The following is a 23,837-nucleotide window of genomic DNA, read 5'->3' on the forward strand; positions in this document are numbered from 1 at the left end:
CTTGATTGCCATTTTTCACTGTATAGTGACATTTTATGTACCAAACGATAAATCAAGAAAACAATTGACAGATTATTTGATGGTGAAATTTTACCTTTTTTTTTTTTTTTTTTTACAGCTCTTTTTGATGTAAACTGCTCCATGTATTTTGACCAACTTAAAATGAGCTGATGTATCTCTTTATAGAAAGAACTGAATGTATTTAGACTGCAGATTTGAGTCATTTTCTGTTTCTGTTTTAATACACTTAAACAAGGTGCCCTCCACAATCACTGTTCTTGACCTTGTTAATCAAATTAAAACAGCATCTCAGGTGTAGCCCACGCAGCCATAATGAAACAGGCATCTCTTTATGACAGTAAGTCAGTTTGTGCGCATAAACAAGGAGTGTTCCTTCTTATTTCTTTGTCAGACCTGCTGAAAATGCTGAATATTACTGTGCATTGTTTTCTCAAGTGCCTAGTTAATTTCTGTTGTGTGCATATTTCTTTTCATCTGTGGTAAACAGTGTCGAATTGGAAGATACCAGCTCTTTAAGTTGAAGATATCAAAGGTCTTACTGACGGAAATACTGGCAAGGTGACAGTACAAACTAGCTTCAGAAATAATTCTCTACACCTTTGCATTTTTTTAGCTGAGGGTTTGAAGCAAATTGGTCAGAAACTGGCAGGGGACATCCTCTGCCAGTTCTCCTGAGCTATTTTTGTCTGCTGTCACCATCCTGAGGCATGCAGGCCTTTGTTTTGCTCTGGTGTTTCTTCATCCGATTCTCCATTCACACTAGATTATTTGCATCCTTACCCTTCCTCATATTTACATTTGTTTTCTCAATTTAAATAAACAAAACAGCCATACATGGAACAGGAAAGCATTCTGTTCTGTAAATGCTTATAAAAACTGAAAAGAGGTAAATGAAATTGGAATAAACAATAAGTGTGACAGAAAAAATGAATATGAAATGAGTTCATTTTCTTCAAATATTGTGAAATCTTCCTCTTTTCATTGATGTAAGATTAAAAGAGATATTCTATTGTTGAAAATCTGATTTTTATTTTTATTAATCCCTAAGGATTTATGTGAACTGAATGTGGTAACTCCTGTGTTTACGCACACTCTGCAGTAATCAGAATCAGAAATACTTTATTGATCCCCGAGGGGAAAGTCTTTCGTTACAGCTGCTCACTGTCACGTCAATGCACACAGGAATAGAAGTACTAATAGAATAGAAATAGAAAGAATAATAAATTAAGTCTGCAATGAGACAATTGTTTCTAGTAAGAAATAAGAGATGTGCAAATCAAAATATAATACACTATAAGACAGCTAAGATAAATTAAGTACAAAAGTGGATATAAAGTATAAAGCTAAAATACGTGTAAAGTACAAAAGTGGATTTACAGGTTGATAAGTGTAGTACGGTATAAAACAATGTAATAATATAAGTAATAAGTAATAGTGCAATAATGAGTACTGTCAAGTGTAGCAGATTAACTAGATTATTAGACGGTGGATATTGCACAGCAGTAATGTAAGTATTAAAAAATATCAATACACAAGGAATATTAAACTGAAAACAGTATATTGCACAGGAGTATTAAACAGAGAATATTGCACAATATTTTAAGTATTGCAGTGATGTTAATGATCCAATGTCCAGTTTAGTGACTTATAGACTGACACTTGTATTTTGGGGGGGGAATGAGTCTTTCGCTGAAGGATGCTTTATCAAGGGCACGGCAGAAAACAGGACACAGTGATAGGACTGTATGCATCCATATTTTCAACAGCATTTATTCTTAATGTTGAAACAGCAAGATGTAAAAAATAAAACCCTTGTGTTTCCAGGCAATGTTGCTGAGAGATTCGATTCAGCTTTAAAATAACAAACAGTGAATGTCCAGTTTTAGGGTTATGTATCTGGAGTCTTGATCCATGATTTTGCCCCAATGGTTAACAATCATAAGGCCATTTCAGACGTGGATCTCAAAGAAGAGATCCATCCATGAACCAAATGTAAACCCAGAACTAAAATTTTAAACACAGCACCTAAAAACTGACCTCAAATGTTGAATGTTCTAACATTAAATATTCATGACTAAAAAAATAAATAAAGCAAAACATTAAGGTTCAGGAAAGAACACCCCTATGTATTATTTTGAACTTTGAACAAATCTACTTCACCAGTGTTGGTGTGGTTGGTGTGGTTTAATCAAATTGTATTAGACCACACAACACAGTACTGAAAGGTTTCTCATGACAGAGGGTTTGCTCATGGGTGGCAACCCCTCTTACTAATTAGTGGCTATTGGTAAGACTAGTGGAACCAGTTATACAGTGATGGTGGTTTGACAACTGAGAGGGCCACAGCATTCAGATGAAGTTGCCTATCAAGCCAGTTTAACCAGCCACTGTAGTTTAACCTGAGCAGATACAATGTAGATATCTAGCCGATCTGCTCTTTGCATGGGTGAAGATAGGATTCAAAGACACTTTAAAAGTGCATTAGCTCAGAGAGTTGTGTGAAAAGTTTTCCGATATAACTAGTAACTATTTGTAAGACTAGTGGAGCTAGATAAGGAGGGATGACAGCTGTACTACTGAGCAGGCCATGGCAGTAAAGATGATACTGCCTATCAAATCAGTGGGGCCAGCCACAGCAGTTTAACCTAAGCAGATACAATGTAGATATAAGGCTGGGTCAATCCGCAGAGTATCTGCTCTTTGCTTTGGTGAGAGTTGGAGTTAAAGGCAGCTTAAAGGTTAGTTATGGCTAGAGTATGGGGTAGCCTGTCATGGGGCCCAGTAGATTTATGACGGCACAGCCTGATACCCACTGCCGGGCCTAATAATATATCAAAACATCATTTAACATGAATACTGGGCTTCCGTAGATATTTTACTGTGTTTTGATAACGTAGAAAAGGTTTCAGTCGTAGTCATCTGGACACTGTTTTCAGAATCAAGACGTTTGTCATCCGTCATTCTCAATTTGAAAAAAATTGGACGGGAACTGGAAATTTAAACTACTCTGAGTTACATAAGCCCTGCCCTCAGGAAGGAAACTGCCTGAGTATCTGTTAATAACTAGTTTCACCTGAAACTGACCTAATACTTTCAAGATGGCCCAGTAATCAGTAATCAGGCCTATTGTTCTCTGGCTGCATCTACTTCATCACTGCTAAGTGCCTGATTAGCATGTGATAGGCGTGACCAAGGTGATAATACACTCTGATAGACTTTGGGCAGATTAAATCTCAGACCACCATTTCTGTTCAAAGAGGGGTTCTCTTTCTTCACAAAAATGGCTTCCTTGACGCCCGCTCAAACCAACTCTTCTCTCTACTAAGAATCTTCACCTCGCTGTCTTCAAATGTGTGGTTTGTAGCTTTTAAATGCAAATGCACGGCGCTCTGTAATCCTGAGTTAGCGTGTCGTCTGTGCTGATAAAGTCTTCTGTGAAGTGGCTGTTTGGTTTCGCCTATGTACCGTTCTTTGCAGTTTTCCTCACTGCACTGAATGGAGTAGACAACATTGCTCTGTTTCTGTGTGGGTAACCTGTCCTTAGGGTGAACGAGTTTCTGTCTTAAAGTGTTGCCTGGTTTAAAGAAGACAGGAACATCGTGCTGTCTAAAGATCCTTTGTAGTTTTTCAGACAGTCCAGACACATAAGGAATGGAGACACCGTTCCTTCTTGGTTCAGTTACACTTTTGTCCTGTTTTTGGCTCTTTTAACTTTGTTGATAGCCCAAGTAGGATAACCACAGGCTGAGAGTGCATTCTGGACATGCCTTTCCTCTTTCTTCTTACCCTCTGAGCCTGTGGGCACTTCTTTGGCTCTGTGCTGTAATGTCCGGATTACACCCAGCTTGTGCTGTAGTGGATGGTGTGAGTCAAAGAGCAGGTATTGATCCGTATGTGTTGGTTTCCTGTACACTTCTATCTGGAGCTTTCCGTCCTCTCCTCTGAGAGTAGAACAATCAAGAAAGGCCAAGCGGTTCTCTTTTGCATCCTCACGCGTGAACTTGATGTTGGGGTCCACCGTATTAATATGCTCTGAGAACGCTTCCAAGTCTTGTTTCTTGATTTTCACAAAGGTGTCATCCACGTAACGGTACCAATGACTTGGTGGTGTGCCCGGGAACGAGGATAATGCCTTCTTCTCAAACTGTTCCATGTGATTCTGAAAACAGTGTCCAGATGACTACGACTGAAACCTTTTCTACGATAGAACACTCCTGGACGAATGAGGGACTACACCGTCTGTGTTTTGATAACTTACTAAGATCCCTAACATCCATATACAACCCCAAAGCCTAAATATTTCTAAGTTCTGATTGATAAACCTTTCAGAAGAGCTCAGACAAAACAGCACAGACAGAAATCTCTCAACTAAAATAACCAAAAATGTTTTAAGTTTGGCAGGTAATTCTGTCCTCATGAAGACTCCATTACTCACAGTACAAATCTAAATGGGAAAATAGGTTGTCAGAGCCTTTTAAAGATATATTTGCATTAGAATTGTCTGTAAAGTCAGCACTAAAACAGGCTATATTTTCAAGTAATATCATTTTTAATTTTTAAGTCAGACTCTTCCAGTATATACACGAACACTCAGGTAATTTAAATATTCAAAAATAAAACTCATCGAGCCGTTGACCCCCAAGTACAACTGCAATTTCTGCATAATTTCCACACATTGCAGCAATTTTCTTTTTCAAAACCAATTAAGATTTTTGGAAATCTTAATTGCATCAACATTGCAGTGTAAAGCGTGCCAAAAAAAAAAAGCATTCCTACATATGATGGTTTTAAATAGCAAGAGCCAATAACCTTTTTTCACAGGAGTTACTTTGACTTGTCATGGCAGGAAAAGAACAAGTGGAACTAAAGACAATAACGATTGCCAGGAAGCCATTCAAGTGAGCCATCATCCACAACACCAGTGTCCTGGAACTGGCAATTAAATGGATTACTGCAATAATTAGTGTTATTATTTCCACCTGTGCTTTGTGTGTCATTATATGTCAAAATGTTTGACTTAAAAAAGGGCACTCAAGACACACAAAAGGTTTGTGTTCTGCCAAACAGCACTTCAAACTGACAATCAGGAAAAATCAATATTTTAGGTTTCATTTCTTGCATTTAAAGGCCATCAATATTAGTCTGTCCTTCAAGCCTTAAGTAGGGAAGCATATTTTTCCCTACTGATCTATATGAAAGCACATAAATGCATCAGACTTTTAAAAATCAATTAGTGCTTTCAACTACAAAAACACAACAGAAATGTAAATTTAACTAGTATTAAAAAACGAATGAAGTCAGACGTTTAGAGGCTCAGTCTTGCACAAGCATTGTTTGTGTGTTCCCAATAGCTGTGTCAGGTTGATTCTTGCTGGATACACCAAAAAACAGATTAAAACACCTTCCAAAATAACTCCTGCAAGGCACCGAACATCACAGATGGGTGATATCTCCCTGTGTAATGGTCTCTCAGGGCGGATTTTACTTTAAAGGGGAAAAGGAAGGTCAACCATGTAGAACCACCTCTGGGAAATGTCCAGTACAACCACAGTCTCGTACTGATTAAACCGAGCTTCACTGGAGCAGCTGGGAGGCTGAAGCAAATTATTTCACTTCAGATTGTTTGACGTGCAGTTATCCACTGAGTCTAAACAGGTGTCAGGGAGTCATGCTAGTTCTTTTTTTGCCTGGTTGACTGAGAAGTTTTTTGCACCTCAGCCTGGTCTGTCTCCCAGCTACATCTCACATCTTTTAATCCCACTGAGCCGGAGTCAGAGGGCCCTCCTGGCCATTCCCAGCACCAAAAGTGTTTTTGATGTCAGGACCCTAAGAGCTTCAGCAGCCACAGTCAGTGTCGTGTTTTGATAAAATTTCTAGAATCTTAGAATTTCTAGAAAACTTATTATCTGTGCTGGTTGTAGTCTAATGTAACTCCTGTCTGATCAGTTTCTGGCAGCTTGTGTATGTTGAGAGTTAGCACTTTGCTGCACGTGATATTAAGATACAGTTCATTAATACAAGTGTCTTTCTCGAGGCCTCATTGTCTAAAACACATATTGAGATTTAGGTTTCCTAAATATTGTTGGGAGTGTTTTTCTGATGGGAATACAGATACAATTTAAGTTTCTAATATTACCGAAGTTTTTCCAGGTAAATGAACAATCTGCTCAGTGAAGCCTTTCCAGGAGATTAAAGGATAGGGCGAAATAATTCTATATGTTTCTTGCTTTCAACAAATCCCATGAAAAGTCTGTCTCACAATACTTTCTGACTTTCCCACCCTGTCTGTGGCACTGAGTTCTAAATCCATTTGTTCATACTGAAGATGTGAATCATTAAAATAGGTCACAAATAGTCGAGTGAATTTTATTTATATAGCCCAAAATCACAAATTTGCCTCAAAGGGCTTTACAACTTGCTTGTCAACTTACACTGATTCTCACAGGTTGTCTATGTCTACAACCTTCAACCAGTTCAACCAAACAATCATGTTTCCTTCTCACATTGTTTCATTTAAAAGGATAATCCAGCAGTTGGGTTTGGAACCACTGCACAAGACCAAGTCCAAAATTTAACTTCCATATGATTTTCACATGAAAACTTTTCGCTTTCAGTTTTTTTGGTGTTTTCCACCAGTTGTCTTCTTGCTCTTTGTCTCCACATTGTCTATGGATGAACTTCATATTTTTCCCGAGGACAGAAGTGGACTATTTTATGCAGTCTAAACAGCATGGTTAATGCATTCGGCCCTGGCAGGGGGCCCCCACTTTCTGGCACGTAATTTGTTACTGCCATTCCCAGCTGAGGGGGAGTCTTGCCCCATTTGCTGTACTCTTCTGCAAATCTGTGAACCAGCCAGAGTAAATCTGGTCCTGAGTGTTTGTTCTGCTTTAAAGTGCTTTCCCAGTCTTACCAGGACGAGACCACATTCTCTCTGGTTTTGGTATGGCGGTGTTTTGTTTGCAGGTTTTTATGTCTTTTTATGAAATAGATTCCTTCCAGTTCTGAGTTTGAAAGACTTTGAGTGTAGAAATATTAAGATAATTTTTCATTCTGCAGATGAAAAAATATCTGCAGTAATGTATTTAGATTTTAACACCCTGCAGAACTATTGTAGAATTGGATTACAAGAAGACTGCAGCACTGCTTTTCTCAAAGATCATCTTCTATTGCCTTCCCAATCCCACAATTGTCTATAATAACACAGGAGGAGGAATATGTATGTGACCGCTGACGTGGTGATGTGGAGATTTCAGGGTTTACTCAAATGCATGAAACACATGATGGTCTGACTAAAAAGGAAGCTGAGGGCTCCTCTGTGTACTAGTAATAAGAGGAGCAGCCTCTTTTTAAAATTAGAGACAGAAATGACCAGAGCTTACTCCATGAAATCACACTTCATTGTAAAGATAAAAAAAATTATGGAAAACTGTTCTCGAGATCACTAATGCACACTCTCTGGAATCATTTCCACCCAATTGTGTTAATAATGTAGCACCTCTAATCACATTAGCTAGACGTAAAATGGGATTGGTTTTGATGCTCGGGCATACTGCATGAAATATTCAAATCGAGGTGCCCTACATTAGGTGGTGAATCTTCTTTTTTTTTTTTTAGCACACTGGAGGCAAGTGTCTGATAACACAGCCTTTCTCTGATAGCCATGTTGAGATGCTAATCTGGTAGTCCAAACATACAATTATGCTGCTGAGGGAGAACCTAGGCATTTTCTGGCATTGTTTGATTACAATATAGATAAAAGTGCACTTGCTAACAACAAAGATCCGAAATACTGAGCTCGGGATGCAGCATCTTTATGTGAGAGCAGAGTAAGTGCCCACGTGTCCGTGGTGTTAGGTTGCCGAATTCCTGAAATGGAAATACGGACACTGGGGGGGTTTGCAATCCACAGACAGAAGGGAAACAATAGGGAAGTGAAGGGACAGTCAATGACAGAGAGAGAGCAAACAGCTCTTTTCTACGCCCCCGCCCCCCCCGCTGATTTTGACAGAGAATCATTCATAAATTCAAAAAATATTTAGCGCTCTGGTAGTGCTATGTTCTTATGTGAGTGCTCTGATTAATATATATATTCTTTGATTTTGAAACAGTTGCCTTATTTTGTTGTGTTTTAGCCTTTCTACGGCTGTTGCATGGTTAACAGCCCCTGCAGTCGCTTCATCCTGTTTGGGTAGTGGAACAACATGACAGACAGGCTGAGGGATAACAAAGCTGAGGGTTTCCTTCTATTTCATACAAATCGCCCTGTTTCAATAGTCTAACCTGTAATATTTCTCTCTCACAGCACTGAACTGATTCTCTAAAATACGGAACAAAGTGCATCCCGTATCAGTTCAATTCAATTCAATTCTGTATTTTACGGGATGGTTGGCAACCCTAGTTGGGTTTATAATTATGATAATGGTCAAACTATCCTCTAAATCAATTTTGTCTACTAAAATGTATAGAAACAAGAATACAAGGGTCTACAGCCATGCTAGTGGCTCTGTGAGGCTGTGCTTAGGCACAGCGTTTCTTTGAGCTAACATCAGCATGCTAACATGCTCACAATGACAGTGCTAACATACTGATGTATTTATTTATTTATTTGTTAGTTTATGTGTTTAGCAGGTATAATGCTTAAAATATGTACCATCTTAGTTTAGCTTGTTAGCATGCTAACATTTGCTAATTAGCACTAAACACAAAGTGCTGAGGGGAATGTTTTGCTAGTATGTGGTCATAAACCCAAGTATTGGACAAATGAAAGATTTTACGTGATGATGGCGCTAGATGAAAAGTTAAGGAATCACCAAAGTTATCATAATTCATCTGAGGTGGACATTAATGTCCAAATGTCATGGCCATGCGATTGTCAAGGCATTTCAGTAAAAACCACAAATGTCAACCTCATGGTGGCTCCACAAGAAAAGTCAGGGTATCATCAAAATCAGGAGGATTCATCCTTTGGGAAACATGGATATCTGTACACAATTTAATCTTGATCCATCCAATAGTTGAGATATTTCAGTCTGGACCAAAGTGGCAAACTGACCAACTGACTGGCATTGCCATTCCTAGAGCCATGACACTTGCATGGCCAAAAACAATTAAAAATAACAATTTTGACTGTGTAATATGATATATTTATTGTGACAAAAGCCATGACCCTTTCACACTCAAGAATATAAACAAAATTACAGTCTTGAATTGTGCACGTGAGCCCATCATGGCAACAGACCTTCAACTCAAGGATGTCTTTTAGACATTAATATTAGACGTGAGGTTGTACTCACCTTCAACCTAACATGAACCTGCAGGTCATTCACATCCTGCTGGTGTGTCTAAAGTGATAGTTTTACTGTTTCGAGATAGTTTAAATAATTTAACACTAGTGATGTTGAAGCGCGACCATGAGCTGAGTCTACCAGTCGTGTACATAAAAGATCTGCAAGCCAGCCTCACAAAAATGAACACCAGCAAACGGGGTTGTGATAACAGGAACATTTTAAGCCACAAAGCAGTTTGAAAAAAAAAAGTTTCAACCACCCACGACAAGACTAAACATCTCGGGTTTATTTCTGATGTTTATTCTCTTGTCAGGCCTCACTGCAGGACTCATTTTTGTCTGGCAAACCCAGATGCGCCAGGATAAATAGAACAATTGACTTGCCTTTAATTATATATATTTTTTCTTTTAAAAGAGGATCATTTCAGCATTTCCCAGCCTCATACAGATATTTAAATTCACTGTGTTCATGGAGCAGGGTTGGTCCAAACAGAGAGCCTATTTTTTCTGTCTGGAGGAAGACATACTAAACTTGGCCACACAGAAGTGTGATTAAAGAAGGCAGAAAGATTACAGAACATTTCTTCTCACTTCTTGGCTAAAACATTTGTTTTTGTTTTCAATCATAAGATTTTAATATTTTAGGACACAAAAAATGACCCAACTTCATGGGAGAAAGGGTGAAAATATAACAGTATATATCACAACAAACCTGCTGTGGCCTGTGTAATGACTTCAGCACTTACTACTGTTACAACAATTGCAATAATTTGGTCTCATAGAAAATCAATTAGGAGAAGCTGCACTGACACTTCAAGGTTTTGCCAAATGAGCAATGTCGATTCACTTCTTGCCCTGTTGAACTCAGTATCAGGACAGTATTATCAATGTTGGCATCACACTTAAACATAAAAGAGAATTAATGGTTTTGGGTTGTAAATCAAAGGTTTCACAAAGCCCACCTCGTGGAAAAGCAATTGAAGGAGTATTAAAATGGTCCGTAGTTCGTCACTTGTGTTTTCTACCTCTCTTCCTGAAAAATGTAAACATTTTATTCAAGTAGAAGTTATTTTCTGCTGCTTACAAATTGTGCTGTAATTTGTTGTGTCACTTGATTGGTGGAGATTTAAACAAACCCAGCCAGAGTTTGATGAATGGCCACACGCAGGAGAGGCAGCCAAGTGCGACCTTTCAGTTTTATATGGTCGGTACAATGTCAAACCAAGCAAGCTCACGCTTTTTGCTCACTGTAAAACTTTTTATACACAGAGAATCACCATGAAGATTTGGAAACTTCTTTGAATTGATTAGCAGAGATATTTAGGCCACTGATTCCCAAACCATTTTGAAAACTGAGAAGTTGCCTTTATGAGTAAGTAGCCTGCAGCCCAACTCTGTTATTCTGTTGTGTGCCAAGATACACTCCATGGCCAAACTACATGTGGACACTCCTTGTAATTAGTAGGTTCAGCTGTCTCAGCCACTTCCATTGCTAACAGGTGCATAAAATCAAGCATACAGCCATGCATTCTCTGTGGACCTTATGCACAGCAGACATTTTGACTTGTCATTGCAGGAAAAGCACAGATGAAACACATTTTGTTAACAATGGCCCATTTCCATCAGGGGTCCCAGTAAGCCATTCCGGTGAGCCAGCATTAGCAGGCACAATACCAGCACCCTGGAGCTATCTCACAGAAATGTAATGCAGTTAAAATGTTATCAATTACACCTGTGCTTTTCCTGCTATAACAAGCAAAAATGTCTGCAATGAAAAAGGTCCATTTGCACACATTTGCAGTAGAATGGGTCATACTGAAAAGCGTGGCATTATCATAAGTTGCCATCTTTCCAGTGAATCAGTTAGATTGGCTGCATTTGTCCTGGTCAACTGTGAGTGCTGTTAAGAAGTGAAAATGTTTAGCAGCCGCACACGCTCACAGAACAGGACCGCCAAGAGCTGAAGTGGGTAGTGCATTGAAATAAAGATGTAACACTTTACAATACTACACAAAATTGTGAGTAGTTACTAAGGAACGACTGAGGAACAAATCAGTGATGACCTGATATACAGTATGATGAATCGTTAATAAGTAGTTAGAAGTAGTTCCTGAATAACTTTGATTTGAGAACTATGTAGTAGATAATGATGAGTTACTAGAGAACAGATACTATATTAATGAATCATTAGGTAATGATTAGTTCATAAATATTTGTGAACTGTCATGCTGACCACTTTCTTTATGAGTCATTCCTGATTAACTCTGAACCAGCACAAAACTAGTCATTAATTCCCAATTACTTAAATATTAGTTACTTGTTTTGTGCCCCCTCAAAGTGGTACATCCTACTGAGTAGTTATTAAGTACTCCCTCATTACTTTATGATTATCTCACTTTTACCCTTTTTGTGCCCTCTCAAGTAAAGGGGATGAACTGGAATGTCGACTGCGTGCCAGCTGGTGAAAGTGGGCCATCATTGGACCAGACCTAACAAATCCCTGCAGCCAGGTTCCAAAAGCTTGTGGAAAGCTTTCCCAGAAGAGTGGAGGCTGTTATAGCAGCAGATTATTGCCCATGGTTTTGGAATGAGATGTTCAACAAACACATATAGGTGTAATGTTTGGGTGACTTCATCCTTTTGTGGTCAAATCAAGTCAGCTGTTAGTGGAGCTTTTTTTAGTTTGAAGTCTCTGCTCATGTGTCATAGTAATAAGGAATTTTATATGCCAGCCTTCCTGGTAATAAGTGACAATTTTCATTTTGTTGCAAATATCTTGAGGGGTTTCATTATTTTCAAGCCATCATTAAGTTCAAACATAAGAGGCACAATCAGTTGATTGGTGTACATGACTCTATCTTCTACAGCTAAGTCCATATAATGAATGCAGGTATTCAAGTGGAGTATAAACCATGTGTACTAAACTATGAATGGGACGGAATATGTGGTTCTACTCTCTATAGGGCTAGAGTCTGTTTTAATACAATAAAGTCCATTAGAGATTTTAAGAAAAACTCTAACAGTCTGGAGTTAAGCTTAATGTGTTCACCTGTATTTCGCAGCACACTGGACAAGCCTGGTCCCTTTAAAGTTATTCTGTAGTAATACAATATGCTATGCTCCCCCTTTGGAGCGGGACACACACAAAAAAAGATCTCTTGTAAGTGTTTTCTGAGAAGATACCTCTTCTGGTATTTGGGGGGAAACACACAAGCGAATGACAAATACAGTGATTTCTTTTCACTACCCAAATTAGAGACACAACTCACGCAGGTGAGAGATAGCCTTAATTGAAGTCATTTTCTCCCAGTTTGAAAAGGCCATCCATCTATGCTGTTTCATCAGCTCAGCATGTGCTCACGGTTTGGCTTCTGGAACAAGAAGAGAGGATGGAGAGGTGAGGGAGCAAGCACACAGGTATGTTTTATTGATCAAGCACAAGATGGGAGAAAGCCCGTGAAACATGAGAATGAATAATGCATTAGACGAGGGGAAAGGAAACAAAGATCTGCTGAAGCGGTGAGGTGAATTCAAGAGGCAACAGAGCGACAAGAGGAGAAGCCGAAGTTTGGAGAGGGTTTGGTGTGTTGTAAGCAACCACATTTCCCGACTAATGGAGTCAATGAGGCATCTTAAGCTTGTGTTTGAATTTGCACACACACCTGTGAGAGGTCTGCAGCCTTTTGCATGTTAAGCTGATTTCAGGTTAATTTCAGTTCTGTCACTCTTGACATATCCCATTTCTTGCCATCCAAGGTGTTCCAGGCCCCCCATCCCTCAAGAGCAAGACACCCAGACTGAAAGTGACGCAAAATGACACAAAACTTCACAAAACGGTAATATTGCGTCTCATTGTGGTCGCATTGCCTCTCTTTTTGGTCCTTTTGTGTTTCTTTGTGGTTGTTTTACGTCTTTTTGTGGTCATTTTGTGTCTCTTTATAGTCATTTTGCATATTATGTGGTCGTTGTGTGTCTCTTTGTGGTCATTTTGTGTTTCTTTATAGTCGTTTTGCATATTATGTGGTCGTTGCGTGTCTCTTTGTGGTCATTTTGTGTTTCTTTTTGGTCGTTTTGTCTCTCTTTATTGTCGTTTTGCATATTATGTGGTCATTTTGTGTGTCTTTTTAGTCTGTCAAATCTTATTGTGGTAATTTTGTGTTTCTTTCAGTGACCCCTTGGGCCCCTGTACCTGTGTCCATCCATTAATCTAGGCCAAAGTGTACTTAATTTTCAGCATCACCACATACTCCACATACATAAATTATTTCAACTATATTTTTAAGGTCACATCAATTAGTTGTATTCAAGGATCATTTTCACCACCAGAGTAGCTTATTTTCTATAATAATAGCTGCTGTACTAGAATCACAGTTTCTGAACCGTTAGATGCTGGCACATGTACATACTGTACAGTATATGCTACTGTACTGTGAAAAGCTTGTGCACATTTGTTTTTGCTGAAGTTTTAGTTAAAGGGAGAAAACTCTGCATCCATTTTGTGTAATGAGGTTTTAGTGGGAGTTTTTTCTTGCTGTCACTGAAGGCCTGAGGTTGTGGATTGCCATTTTCATTTATCATTTTCATTTATTGTTTCATAATGTGGGAGCTCTAAAGCCTTTTGAGACTCTAACTGCGTTCAAGGGCTGTACACATAAATGTGACTTATATCTTAATAAGAACGTTGAAACGCTGCATGAAAACAAAGGTGTAAAGGTCCACAGGTTATATCTAACCAAACACCCAAAATCAATATGTGAAAAGCTGGTGGAATTTGGTTTGGTGTAAAGGGGGCTGAGGAAACAATCTACATCTGTCTTGGCATTTTCAAGTTATATCTTAGCATGGGGGATTTATTGTGGGCTCCTGTTAAACCAGAGAAAAGCAAAAATATAAGCTTGGGGATATTACAGTAGCAGGTCCAAGGGTCCAGGCCCATCAGCCAAACTGACAACTGAGTTATGACTATTTCCAAAATTGCAAATGTATCCTCAAATTACACAATACAACCAACTGTGATCTGACACAATTTGCAGCTCCCTCACATTACATTTCAGTGTAAGGTTTGCAGACTTTGACATGTTGTAGACTTAGAGAATGACTCAATTTAACAGGAATATATTGTATAAAGAAAAAAATGTGTCAAGTATGAATGTTGTGTCTGTCTGTACTGTATGTCAGCCATTTGACAGACTGGTGAGCTGTCCATGGAGTACCCTGCCTCTCGCCCAGTGGCCTGAGGGAGGCACTATGGAGATGATGACATGCAATACCCTTATGTATAGGGCTAGACTTTAAGGAGATTTTGGTGTACTGGCAACAGTCAGAATTGCAGGATCATGTGACGCACATCAACCCTACACTTTTTTTTAGCGTCACTCGTCAGTGTGTAAAAATAACTCTTTGTATAATCAGAGTTTGATCCATTGGGCACGATGAAGCTTGAAAAGTCCCAGAGAGCCCTATCAGTGAAATATCTTTAGTTATTTTCATGCCATTCATGTGAGCTTGGAGCCAGCAGGAAGTCAGCCAGCTCAGTCAGAGGAATTCTTCTCTAATGAGAAGGACTCTAATGTTCATGTTCTATGGGCCCAAAAACGTGGATGCCAAAGAAAGCCTGAAAAATGTTTTTAGCGTATGCACCCGGTAGGCAACTTATATTGGAATGAATTGGGTACCATCTTCCAGTTCTCTTAATACATCTTTCTGACATGCTGACAGATGCCCACACCAACCATTTGTGTTTAGTTGTTGGCTAGAGGTGGAAGTCAGCAAAGTATAATTTACTTTCATTAAGATTTGTATAGTCACTAGACTATGTACAGTAGTTCCTTCATTTTTTTTCTCAGTACTCCTTCTGACTGTCTTCATTCCAGTGGTAAGTTCAGTCTGATGCTGGTTGAAACTCTTACATTGAGTACAAATCTACATCTGCACAAGCACTGTTTGCCTGGTAGTCCCTGTTTGTGCCTCTCAACCATTACATTCAAGTCTCATTTTCCAAGAAGTAAATACCTGGTGATCTTTGAAAACCCCACAAGATGGTTTAACAACACTTACCGCTATTCTGAAGATGTTTTCAAGATTTGTGACGTGTTTCTCAAGTTGTGTCTGCATTTCCTATCCAGATAGCCAGAAATGACATGTGCCCTTGCTCTTTTTTTTTTTTTTTTTTTTTAAACACAAGCAACGTATTGAGTGAAGAGACATGTCATACCATCTCTGTTTGGATTTGGAAAAAGAGGTGCAAATTGGGAGACGGCTTAAAAAACTTTTTTATCTTGCAACAAACAGCTAATTTTATTTATCTAGATGGCTAGAAGAGTCTTTGAGTGCAGTGGTAAGCGTTGTTAAATGACCTTCTAGGTTTTTAAAAGATCAACAGGTATCTGTGACTTGAATGTTAAGGTAATACATTAGAGGCACAAACTGGGGCTATTCATAAGATTAATAGCTCAGCAGCCATGTGACGAGTGCTCCACTGCTAAAAGCTACTGATGATACACTGATGATTCAATATTGTCAGTTCAGTTTGTTGGTAGCCTACATGTTCTGATCACCTGTAGTTGCAGCATCAAAATGTGTGTGTTATTTATGTATTACTTCCAGTTTAGTGTTTTCACTATCATTCCTATTTGTATGATGGCCAAAACACTAATCAAGAACTGCCATTTTTTGAAGTGTGTCTTTTGTAACAACACACTCTTCAAATTTCAACACAAGACACAGTATGTTAAATGCAGCACTTGTAGGGAAACTATTAGGAAAGATGTTTTATTTTTTATAACTCAAAATGGCAGGAAAAAAAGATTTTCTCCAGCAACAGAAAAATGTAAAGTTGCCTGTCATAGCTCCACCTACTGACTGATCTGTGTAAAATTTTTTTTTTGCTGACTTCAGGGGGAGATTTGAAACATTTCCACAGATTTGATTGCTCTGGGACTTTTGCTCTCTCAGGTCCAGATTGTCTGAAGGCAGAAAAAAAAAGAAGCAAAGGAAAAAAAAATCCTAACAAATGCAAAAAGCGTTCCAGCACCTGCAGTGCTTGGACCTCAGATTGCAGCTGAAAACACCTCTTAAAGCATTTTCCTATGGGGCTATTTAATCAAAGTGTGTCTCTGGTGTACTTATAGCCTGGATTATACTTGACATCCCAAGGTAGGAAGAAAGAAAAATTACTTAAGAAGTCACAAAAGGGCGAGAGGAGGCTTCAAAGACTGCAGATGAATCTTTGTCATTGGAGCTCTGATTGGTGCTGGGGGGAAATCGCCCCAGGCCAGTCTGGAGGATCCTGCTACTTGTTCATTTAAATTCTTCTGACAGAATCTTTTTATTGTAGTTGGTGCAATTCTCATGTCCCATGTAATCCACCCAGTAAAAAAAGCAATACTTTCCATAGTGCATGAAGTCGCAAAGCGGTTCATTTCATTAGATATATCTAATTAATACCTGATTAGTTAGGTGATACAAAATATTTAATGACTCCAGCATGTCTCAGTGCAGGGACATATAAACAATTTTACATGCCGGTTCCTGGCAAATTTCCGCCGTCCCTCCTATTTGTCAGACATAAATACAGCAGGATTACACATAAAACCATTCAGCGCTTCCTGTTGAGGAATGACAAGATGACGTGTGCTGTTTAGTCGAGCCAAAACATTTAATACACACCATCGCAGGAGACATGCACTTGCAGCACTTAACACTGTGCACTTTCCCAACTGTAGCTCTCATTTTGAAAACACATACAAACCATAAAATAATTTAAAACAAAACACATATTAAAAAAAGGGGTTACACTTTTTTTTTTATACACGTTCATAATACTGATTCATAAAATGTATCACAGAAATTAGCTTTTGACACAGAGCAAACCATAGGAACCAACTCAGGTACTACACTGACACTGTGCTTGTTGTGCTTGTTGATAGTTAGCAGAAAAACTGTGAACTGGTGACATCCGAGAGAGAATGTCACAGAGAGGACAAGCGCTGGAAAGAAGAGTCTGTTGGGGGAGGAGGAGGAGGAGGAGGAGGAGGAGGTTGGGTCTATATCTGTCCCTCTCTGATGAGAAACAATCAAAGTGTGCTGAAGGGCAGAGAGGTCGATCGCTAGGCGTAGAAGGTCTCTACTTTCACTGCCTGACAGAACATCGTCATGGAGAAGACCAGGCCCAGGATCTGCACAAACACAAGAAACAAATCGGCCATTAATGGGTTCAGATGTCTCTGTGTAAAGTCACAGTGAAATGAAAAGGAACTCTTCTGTCTGTTTGGCTCATTCTCTGTATCATAATGTACATCTGTTTGACAATAAATGCCAAAAAAGATAAATTTTCTCATACTGTTATATCCAAATCTCATTACGTTTATTTCTTGGATAACAATAGGGAGCATCCGCACACTCCAATCTTTGCAATATTCATTTATTAAATATTGCAAAGACTGGAGTGTGTGGATGCTCTTCTTTTTATTACACATTGTATCTTAGCTCCAGCATCTCCACCAAAACTTTATATGGTGAATGGTGATTTTTGAATTTCTTTTATTACAGCAAAACACACCAATGTTCCATGTAGTTTTAAAGGAAAATGCAAACAAAACGCCATTTAAATGCCACTCTGTTGTGATCAATTGTTCTTTTAACTGAGTTACATTAAGTTAAAATTTGTATATAACAAAGCATTGATTTTTCAGTTTTACAGTTTGATTTATGTATTTTCACTGTTTTTTTTTCTTCTTTTTCTTTCTAAAGTGCCCTTTGATATCTAGGCAGGACATCAGATGTCCCATTTTACAGTTTTTTTGGTTGATCAGTGGATAATTGCACTAACTAACTGACTAAGTAAGTAATAAGTAAAGAACTAACTAATTAATTAATATACAAATTTTCAAACACACAAAATACAAATGTATGAAATGTCACTTTTAGTTATTAAAACAGCAATAATAAAATAAAAATTGCAGATCAATAACTTTTCCCAGTACTGCCCATAACTACAGAATGTGCATCATGTGAACGATGATGACTGTAGCTGCCCAGTCACAGAATCAGGGTGTGTGGCAGCAAAGTTAGGAGGACAACTTCCTGTCTCTAACTTTCTCTGTGATCGATCATTTTAAATGTCAACAGTGCCAAATGCACAGCTGTTGTCATTAACCTGTATTTATGTTAGAATTTTTCAGACGACGTTGTGAATTATGAAATAATTTGGTCAGCTGGGCTGTCTGTCCCACTTCTTACCAGATGTTGGCTGTGATGCATTTTTCTTGTTTGCCAAATGAAAAGAGGGCAAAAAAGAACAGACTGAGTTATTTTTATGTTGTTCAGGTGTTTCACTGTGGACAGAGATTTCTGCAAAACAACATGTCAAACTAAAGTGGACTCGTTTTGAAATCTGGCCAGCTTAATGTAGACATAGTGTGAGTGTGAATTTGTGTGTGTGTGTGAATGAATTAAATGATGTCCTTGCATTAATAGGACCATCAAATCACACTTAGATGCCATGCATTTTACATAGGAGAGTCAAGCCTGAACCAGTTTACTGTGTAACACTTCATGGCTGCTGTTAATAAGACCTGTAACACAGTTTTATCAGTTCCTCCGTTTTTTTTCTCCCATTAGGGTCACAGTTGGTTCTTGAGGGAAAACGTGATGAAACACTTCCTTGAAGGCTTCTAACACTTCTTCCCAGTACTTGGTGCACGACCAGGATACATGATTTTCATACCACAGTTTCTTCACTATTTGTTGAAGGATGTTGGTAAACAGATTTTTGTCAGTGTGGTGTCCTGAAATATAACTACTTTCATTTCAGATTCCTGCATTTATGTGAGCTACTCTCTCCAGGTGAAATGAGGTATGCTGTGGTTATTTGAAATTTCTATTCCCCATTTTTTTATTTCATTGAAATATTTGGATTTATACATAATATTCTTATATAAGTGAGACGTTACTTTCCTGTACCTTTTCCCTGTGTCTAATGCTATGGAAAAAATTATACCGGGATAAATCTAAAAACCCTAACCTTCTTTCCATCCTTAAAATACTCTAAAATCCTTCCTAAAAACCTCTGAAACAAAAAGCAACGGCAATTAAATAAGCTACTGGCCATACCAGACCAAGTAAGGCTGCAGCAGCTAAACCCCTTAATTCACTGAACTAAATACTCATTCAACTTTTCATTCATTAAAAGTCACAATATTGCATTTCTTCTTTCTTATATAAACAAAGCTTTAATTTCCCTGCCTTGCCTGAACATAAAGCATAAATGTATAATTCTTTGTATTGTATAATGCTGAGAGTCAGCTGGCAAACATCACAGATATTTGAGATAAGTCTGGCAGTGATTACATTTTTTTTTTTTACTGGTTTTCATTTTGCTGCACGTAGGATTTTCAAAAAGGGCACTGAGAATCCAACAGGTGACTAAAAATGAGCCTATAGCATCACAGGAGCCTTGTGTGATATTTTGCCTCTCAGTTTGTGGAAGCACATCACGTAACACTTGGCTGGGAAGGAGATAAAAGAATTTTATGGTAAGTCAAACCCTCCTATGTGGTCTTCAGTGGTAACACAAGAGGCTTATATGGGCTCCTGCTGTCCAGAGAAACCCTGCGTTCAGCGCTTAATGCAAAGGATACTGGAAGTGTTAGGTTTATTTATCACATAGTAAGAGTCTCTGTCTGAGGCTGTAGATATCAAGGATTAAGTTAATGACGGCTGAAAAAAATAATTCACACAACTTAAAAGCTGTAATTACCTGAGTAAGTGCTGTGCATAGAGCAAAGATCCAAAGTGCCACCAGGTTCTCATTAAGCCAGTCCTTTACCCGCTCGTAACATGGCTGTGGAGACACACACACACACACACACAGAATGAGCAAACATTAGCCGACAAATGTAAACACACCGTTTAGATGTCCAGTGTTATACACAATAGGATGATGTACCATTTACAGTGAGTCTTCCCCTGCTGTATTAAGAAACTGATGGAAAATGTTCTTTGGCTAAAAGATCCCCTGTGGCAATATCCTTATCTCCCACTCCTCCTCCTCTGACCTAATATTCTTTGGGAAAACTTTACGAAAATTCAAGTAAGTCCCCGCTGTCCTTGTCTCCCTTCAGCTGTACAAACAGGAGTAATGTGAATACAGGAGCAGCACATACACCAGAGGCAGCATTTAGACATGAGAATGGGCTGAATTTTTCATGTCTGACATTGCTTAAATGCATTCTGATTGCATCTTGACAAAAAAATTATTCTCTACCCTCTCACTGCTTCCCCATTTTTTTTGTCACTAAAACATTTTCAGCACCTAGAGTACATTTCAGAATCTCTTTTTAAAGTCTGCAAAATGTCCCTGAGCCATGTAGTGCCCAACAGGCAGAAAGAAAAGAAAGCTAATTATTATTAATAGAAGAGAATACAGCATTGTCCTTCTGGGTCAGGAATGTGAGCAAGTAATAAAAAGGAGATGAATCCTGAAAGCAAAGAAAGTGGTTTTCTAAGAATAGTTGAAAGCTGACATTAAAAGTGATGAATGGCATTTACCACGAGGGTCACGTGGCACAAGGTTCCTTCACCTCTTAGACATTTTAAAGAGATGTGTGCCAAACTGTATGTTTGATTATGTTAGATATATTGGAGAAAAGACTGTCTGGCATACTGTAGTAAAGGGAAAGGTGCTATCATAACAGGCTACACCGCTGTTCTAATTAAATTATTAATTTCTGCAGACATGCCTTCCTGATTGTGCTTTTTTAAATCTCTTTACATCAAGAGGCTGAGTCAGAGCCAGGGAAACCAAACACAACCTACTCTGCATTTCACTACTGCCTGAAACATCGGGGGACCAGAAAAATATATTTTCCTTAGCACAAGGTGAAATAATTCTGGGCTGGATCAATATGGAAAGTCATGCAGTAAGCCAAAATTTAGAGCAGCTTCAGTATTATTTATCAAACTGCTGCCCAACTGCAACCCTCCTGGACCCCCCCCCCCCAGATAAGTAAACCTGAACCTGCAAAGCCAGTACAAGCACAGGGACTACATTCACAGTGCTGCAAGGCTAACAAGACATCCAAGCTAAACAACAAAGCAGGTCTGTGTAACAAAATAATCAAAGCTTAAAGCTCCACTTAATAGCTTTTCTGAGCTTTCAACCATATATTATAGCCTTCTTCAGTGAATTGAGGTGGCTCACGTGTCATCATAAATGGTTGTGTATAACTGCTGTTGCGGATCAGGGATGGTCTTTGGCATCAGATGTGAATGTCATCCTTGATCTCTTTTCTTCAGCCGTCCTCTGACTCCTGGTCGATGACTTTGACCCCTTCCCATTTGATGCTGCAGATTTTAGCAGTGTTTGTCCTGGTCTTATGTGAGACAGGATTCTCATCATCCACTCCTTGGCCTAGGCTCCTGACACCTGAGCCTTGCTGGAAAAGGCCTCGATTGAAAGCTCAGAAAAGCTAGTGCGTGTATAATTGGGCTTTGATCATTTTGTGACACTGACTGTTACAGAAGGCCAAGAATGAACTTCCATGCTCAAAAACAAGATAGGTTGTTTGTAATTGCCTTTGAAAACATCCCTAATGAGTGTTTCATAATCTTCCACCTCTATGGTTAAGGTTTGCTAAAGTTCAGAAGACTACTCGGTTAGGGTTAGAGACAGATCAGAGTCATGGTCATGGACTAACTTAAAGGATAGGTTCACAGAACCAGGACTGTGGATTTTGTCCCCCATCTCTTACATTGGAAATGCATTGGGAAGTCTTCTCTTAATGGCCAGTACTGTATGAGCAGGAGGAATGATTACAGCAAGCAAAAAAACTGTTTCAGTGTTCATATGGGCACCTACTGAACACTGAAACCTGACCTCCTTCCTAAGAGGTTTTGCAGCTGTATAAGTCACGCTACTTCTGCATCACCAAGAGGTGAAGGTAAAGGTAAACATGGGTTGTTTTAGGCATCTGAGCAACCAATGCTGTCATTTTTCAGGTGATGACAGTCTCAGTGTTTCCATCCACAGCCCACACAGTTGTTATCTAAGTACAGTGGAAACCAGGCATATTTACAGCAGTAGTATACAGGCAGAAGCACATAGTTTTTGAACATTCGCAGTGTATCTGTTTGTGTACGTGTCACCAAGCCTGTATTTGAGTGTGCCCTTTTGTGTTTGTTTCTGTTTGCTATCACTGAAAGAGATTTTATTTATTTGGATAAAATATTTTTACTCATGAGTTTCTGAGTTCACAAACACTCGGCTGCCAATGACAAGAACCACAATAATATGAAGCCAACATCAAGGATCAGGCTTTATTCCGACTCTATTCATTACTAAACTATTTAGTGAAGAGTAATATGCGGTATTTATACCCTGATGAAATAACACTGAGACATTTCAACAACATAAACCCATTGGTGGCCTTGAGTGGCCCCACTGACTTGTGTTTTTTCGTCACTGGGAGCTGAGGAGAGAAATTACTAATATTATTTAGTATTAATTAATACTGGGCATTACTGACTGATTCTATGGGCATCATAGAAATATGAATGTAATTGAAATAAAGTATACAATATATATTTAAAAAAAAAGAAGGGTATGTATTATTGGAAGAGAACTGTGCTTCAGTGTGAACTGCACAACCTGAATCCTTGCTCTGCAGGGCAATCATTAATCAAAATACAAAACTAGCCAGATTAATTTGTTGTCAAAATGTCTTTCACACTAGAAGGGCCTGTGGAATTCACAGGTCTACGTGAAGGCCAACAAGCTGTCACCTGAAGGAGGTAAATATGCATAATATTGAAATATCTTTCAGTGGTTTGTGCAGAACCTGGTTTCAGGAAATGTATAGAAAGACATTTTAAAAGGTAAGTCTTTCATTTCTAAAATTGACAGCGGCAGTTTGACCACAGCTTGGCCTTTTCCTATTGGCATATTTTAAGATGAAGGGCTATCTGCTCCAAAGTCTACGCTGGTGACCATGATGGCATCATATTTGAGATCTGCCCTTTGCAAGTGGAAACCAAGGTTTACTGAAGATTTATTTTATTTACTAAACTGAAGAATGAGATTTAGTTTCGTGTCAAATAGCAAACCTGTCTCCTACAACCAAATCTGTGAAAAAGTGTCCTTGACAGATGATACTTCAAAATGTTTAATCATACAGATGCAAGAATTATACACCACTGTCTTTCTGAGTTTTATAATAATTATATTTAATTGTATGATGAAAAAATCTCACAACAAGGTCCATTTAGTAGCTGTTTTGGAGCTTACTTATAATACTTTATGGACATCTCAAAAACAATGTGTTAGAGTGCTAAAAAAATTAACATTTTCACATCTACAATTCCACAACTGGACACCTCCATCTGTTGACGTTCATGTGATATGATCAAAAGTCCCATAACAACTACAAAATGGACCTTGTGGTGCCCAAGTTCAAGAATGAACTCTGAACCTCAAATTGTATGACGTTAAACATACTATACTTGAAATCTTTTGAAATCTTGAATTGAA

General features: G+C 38.6%; 1 protein-coding gene across 5 annotated transcripts in view; it reads right to left on the reverse strand.

Moving 5' to 3' along the window:
* Window positions 1–16,943: 16,943 nt before the first annotated feature.
* The window catches only part of tspan4a (tetraspanin 4a), a 121,914-nt gene continuing 115,020 nt past the window's right edge, over window positions 16,944–23,837 (reverse strand). For all 5 annotated transcript variants that reach the window (XM_044193099.1, XM_044193108.1, XM_044193081.1 and 2 more), the window contains 2 exons: window positions 20,070–20,153; window positions 16,944–17,487 (listed from right to left, as the gene is read on the reverse strand). In XM_044193099.1, coding sequence (XP_044049034.1) covers window positions 17,419–17,487; window positions 20,070–20,153 — 153 coding nt within the window. In that variant the 3' untranslated portion in view covers window positions 16,944–17,418. The remainder of the gene's footprint in view (window positions 17,488–20,069; window positions 20,154–23,837) is intronic.

This window comes from Siniperca chuatsi, linkage group LG1 (genome assembly GCF_020085105.1).
Source record: "Siniperca chuatsi isolate FFG_IHB_CAS linkage group LG1, ASM2008510v1, whole genome shotgun sequence".
Lineage (NCBI taxonomy): Eukaryota > Metazoa > Chordata > Actinopteri > Centrarchiformes > Sinipercidae > Siniperca > Siniperca chuatsi.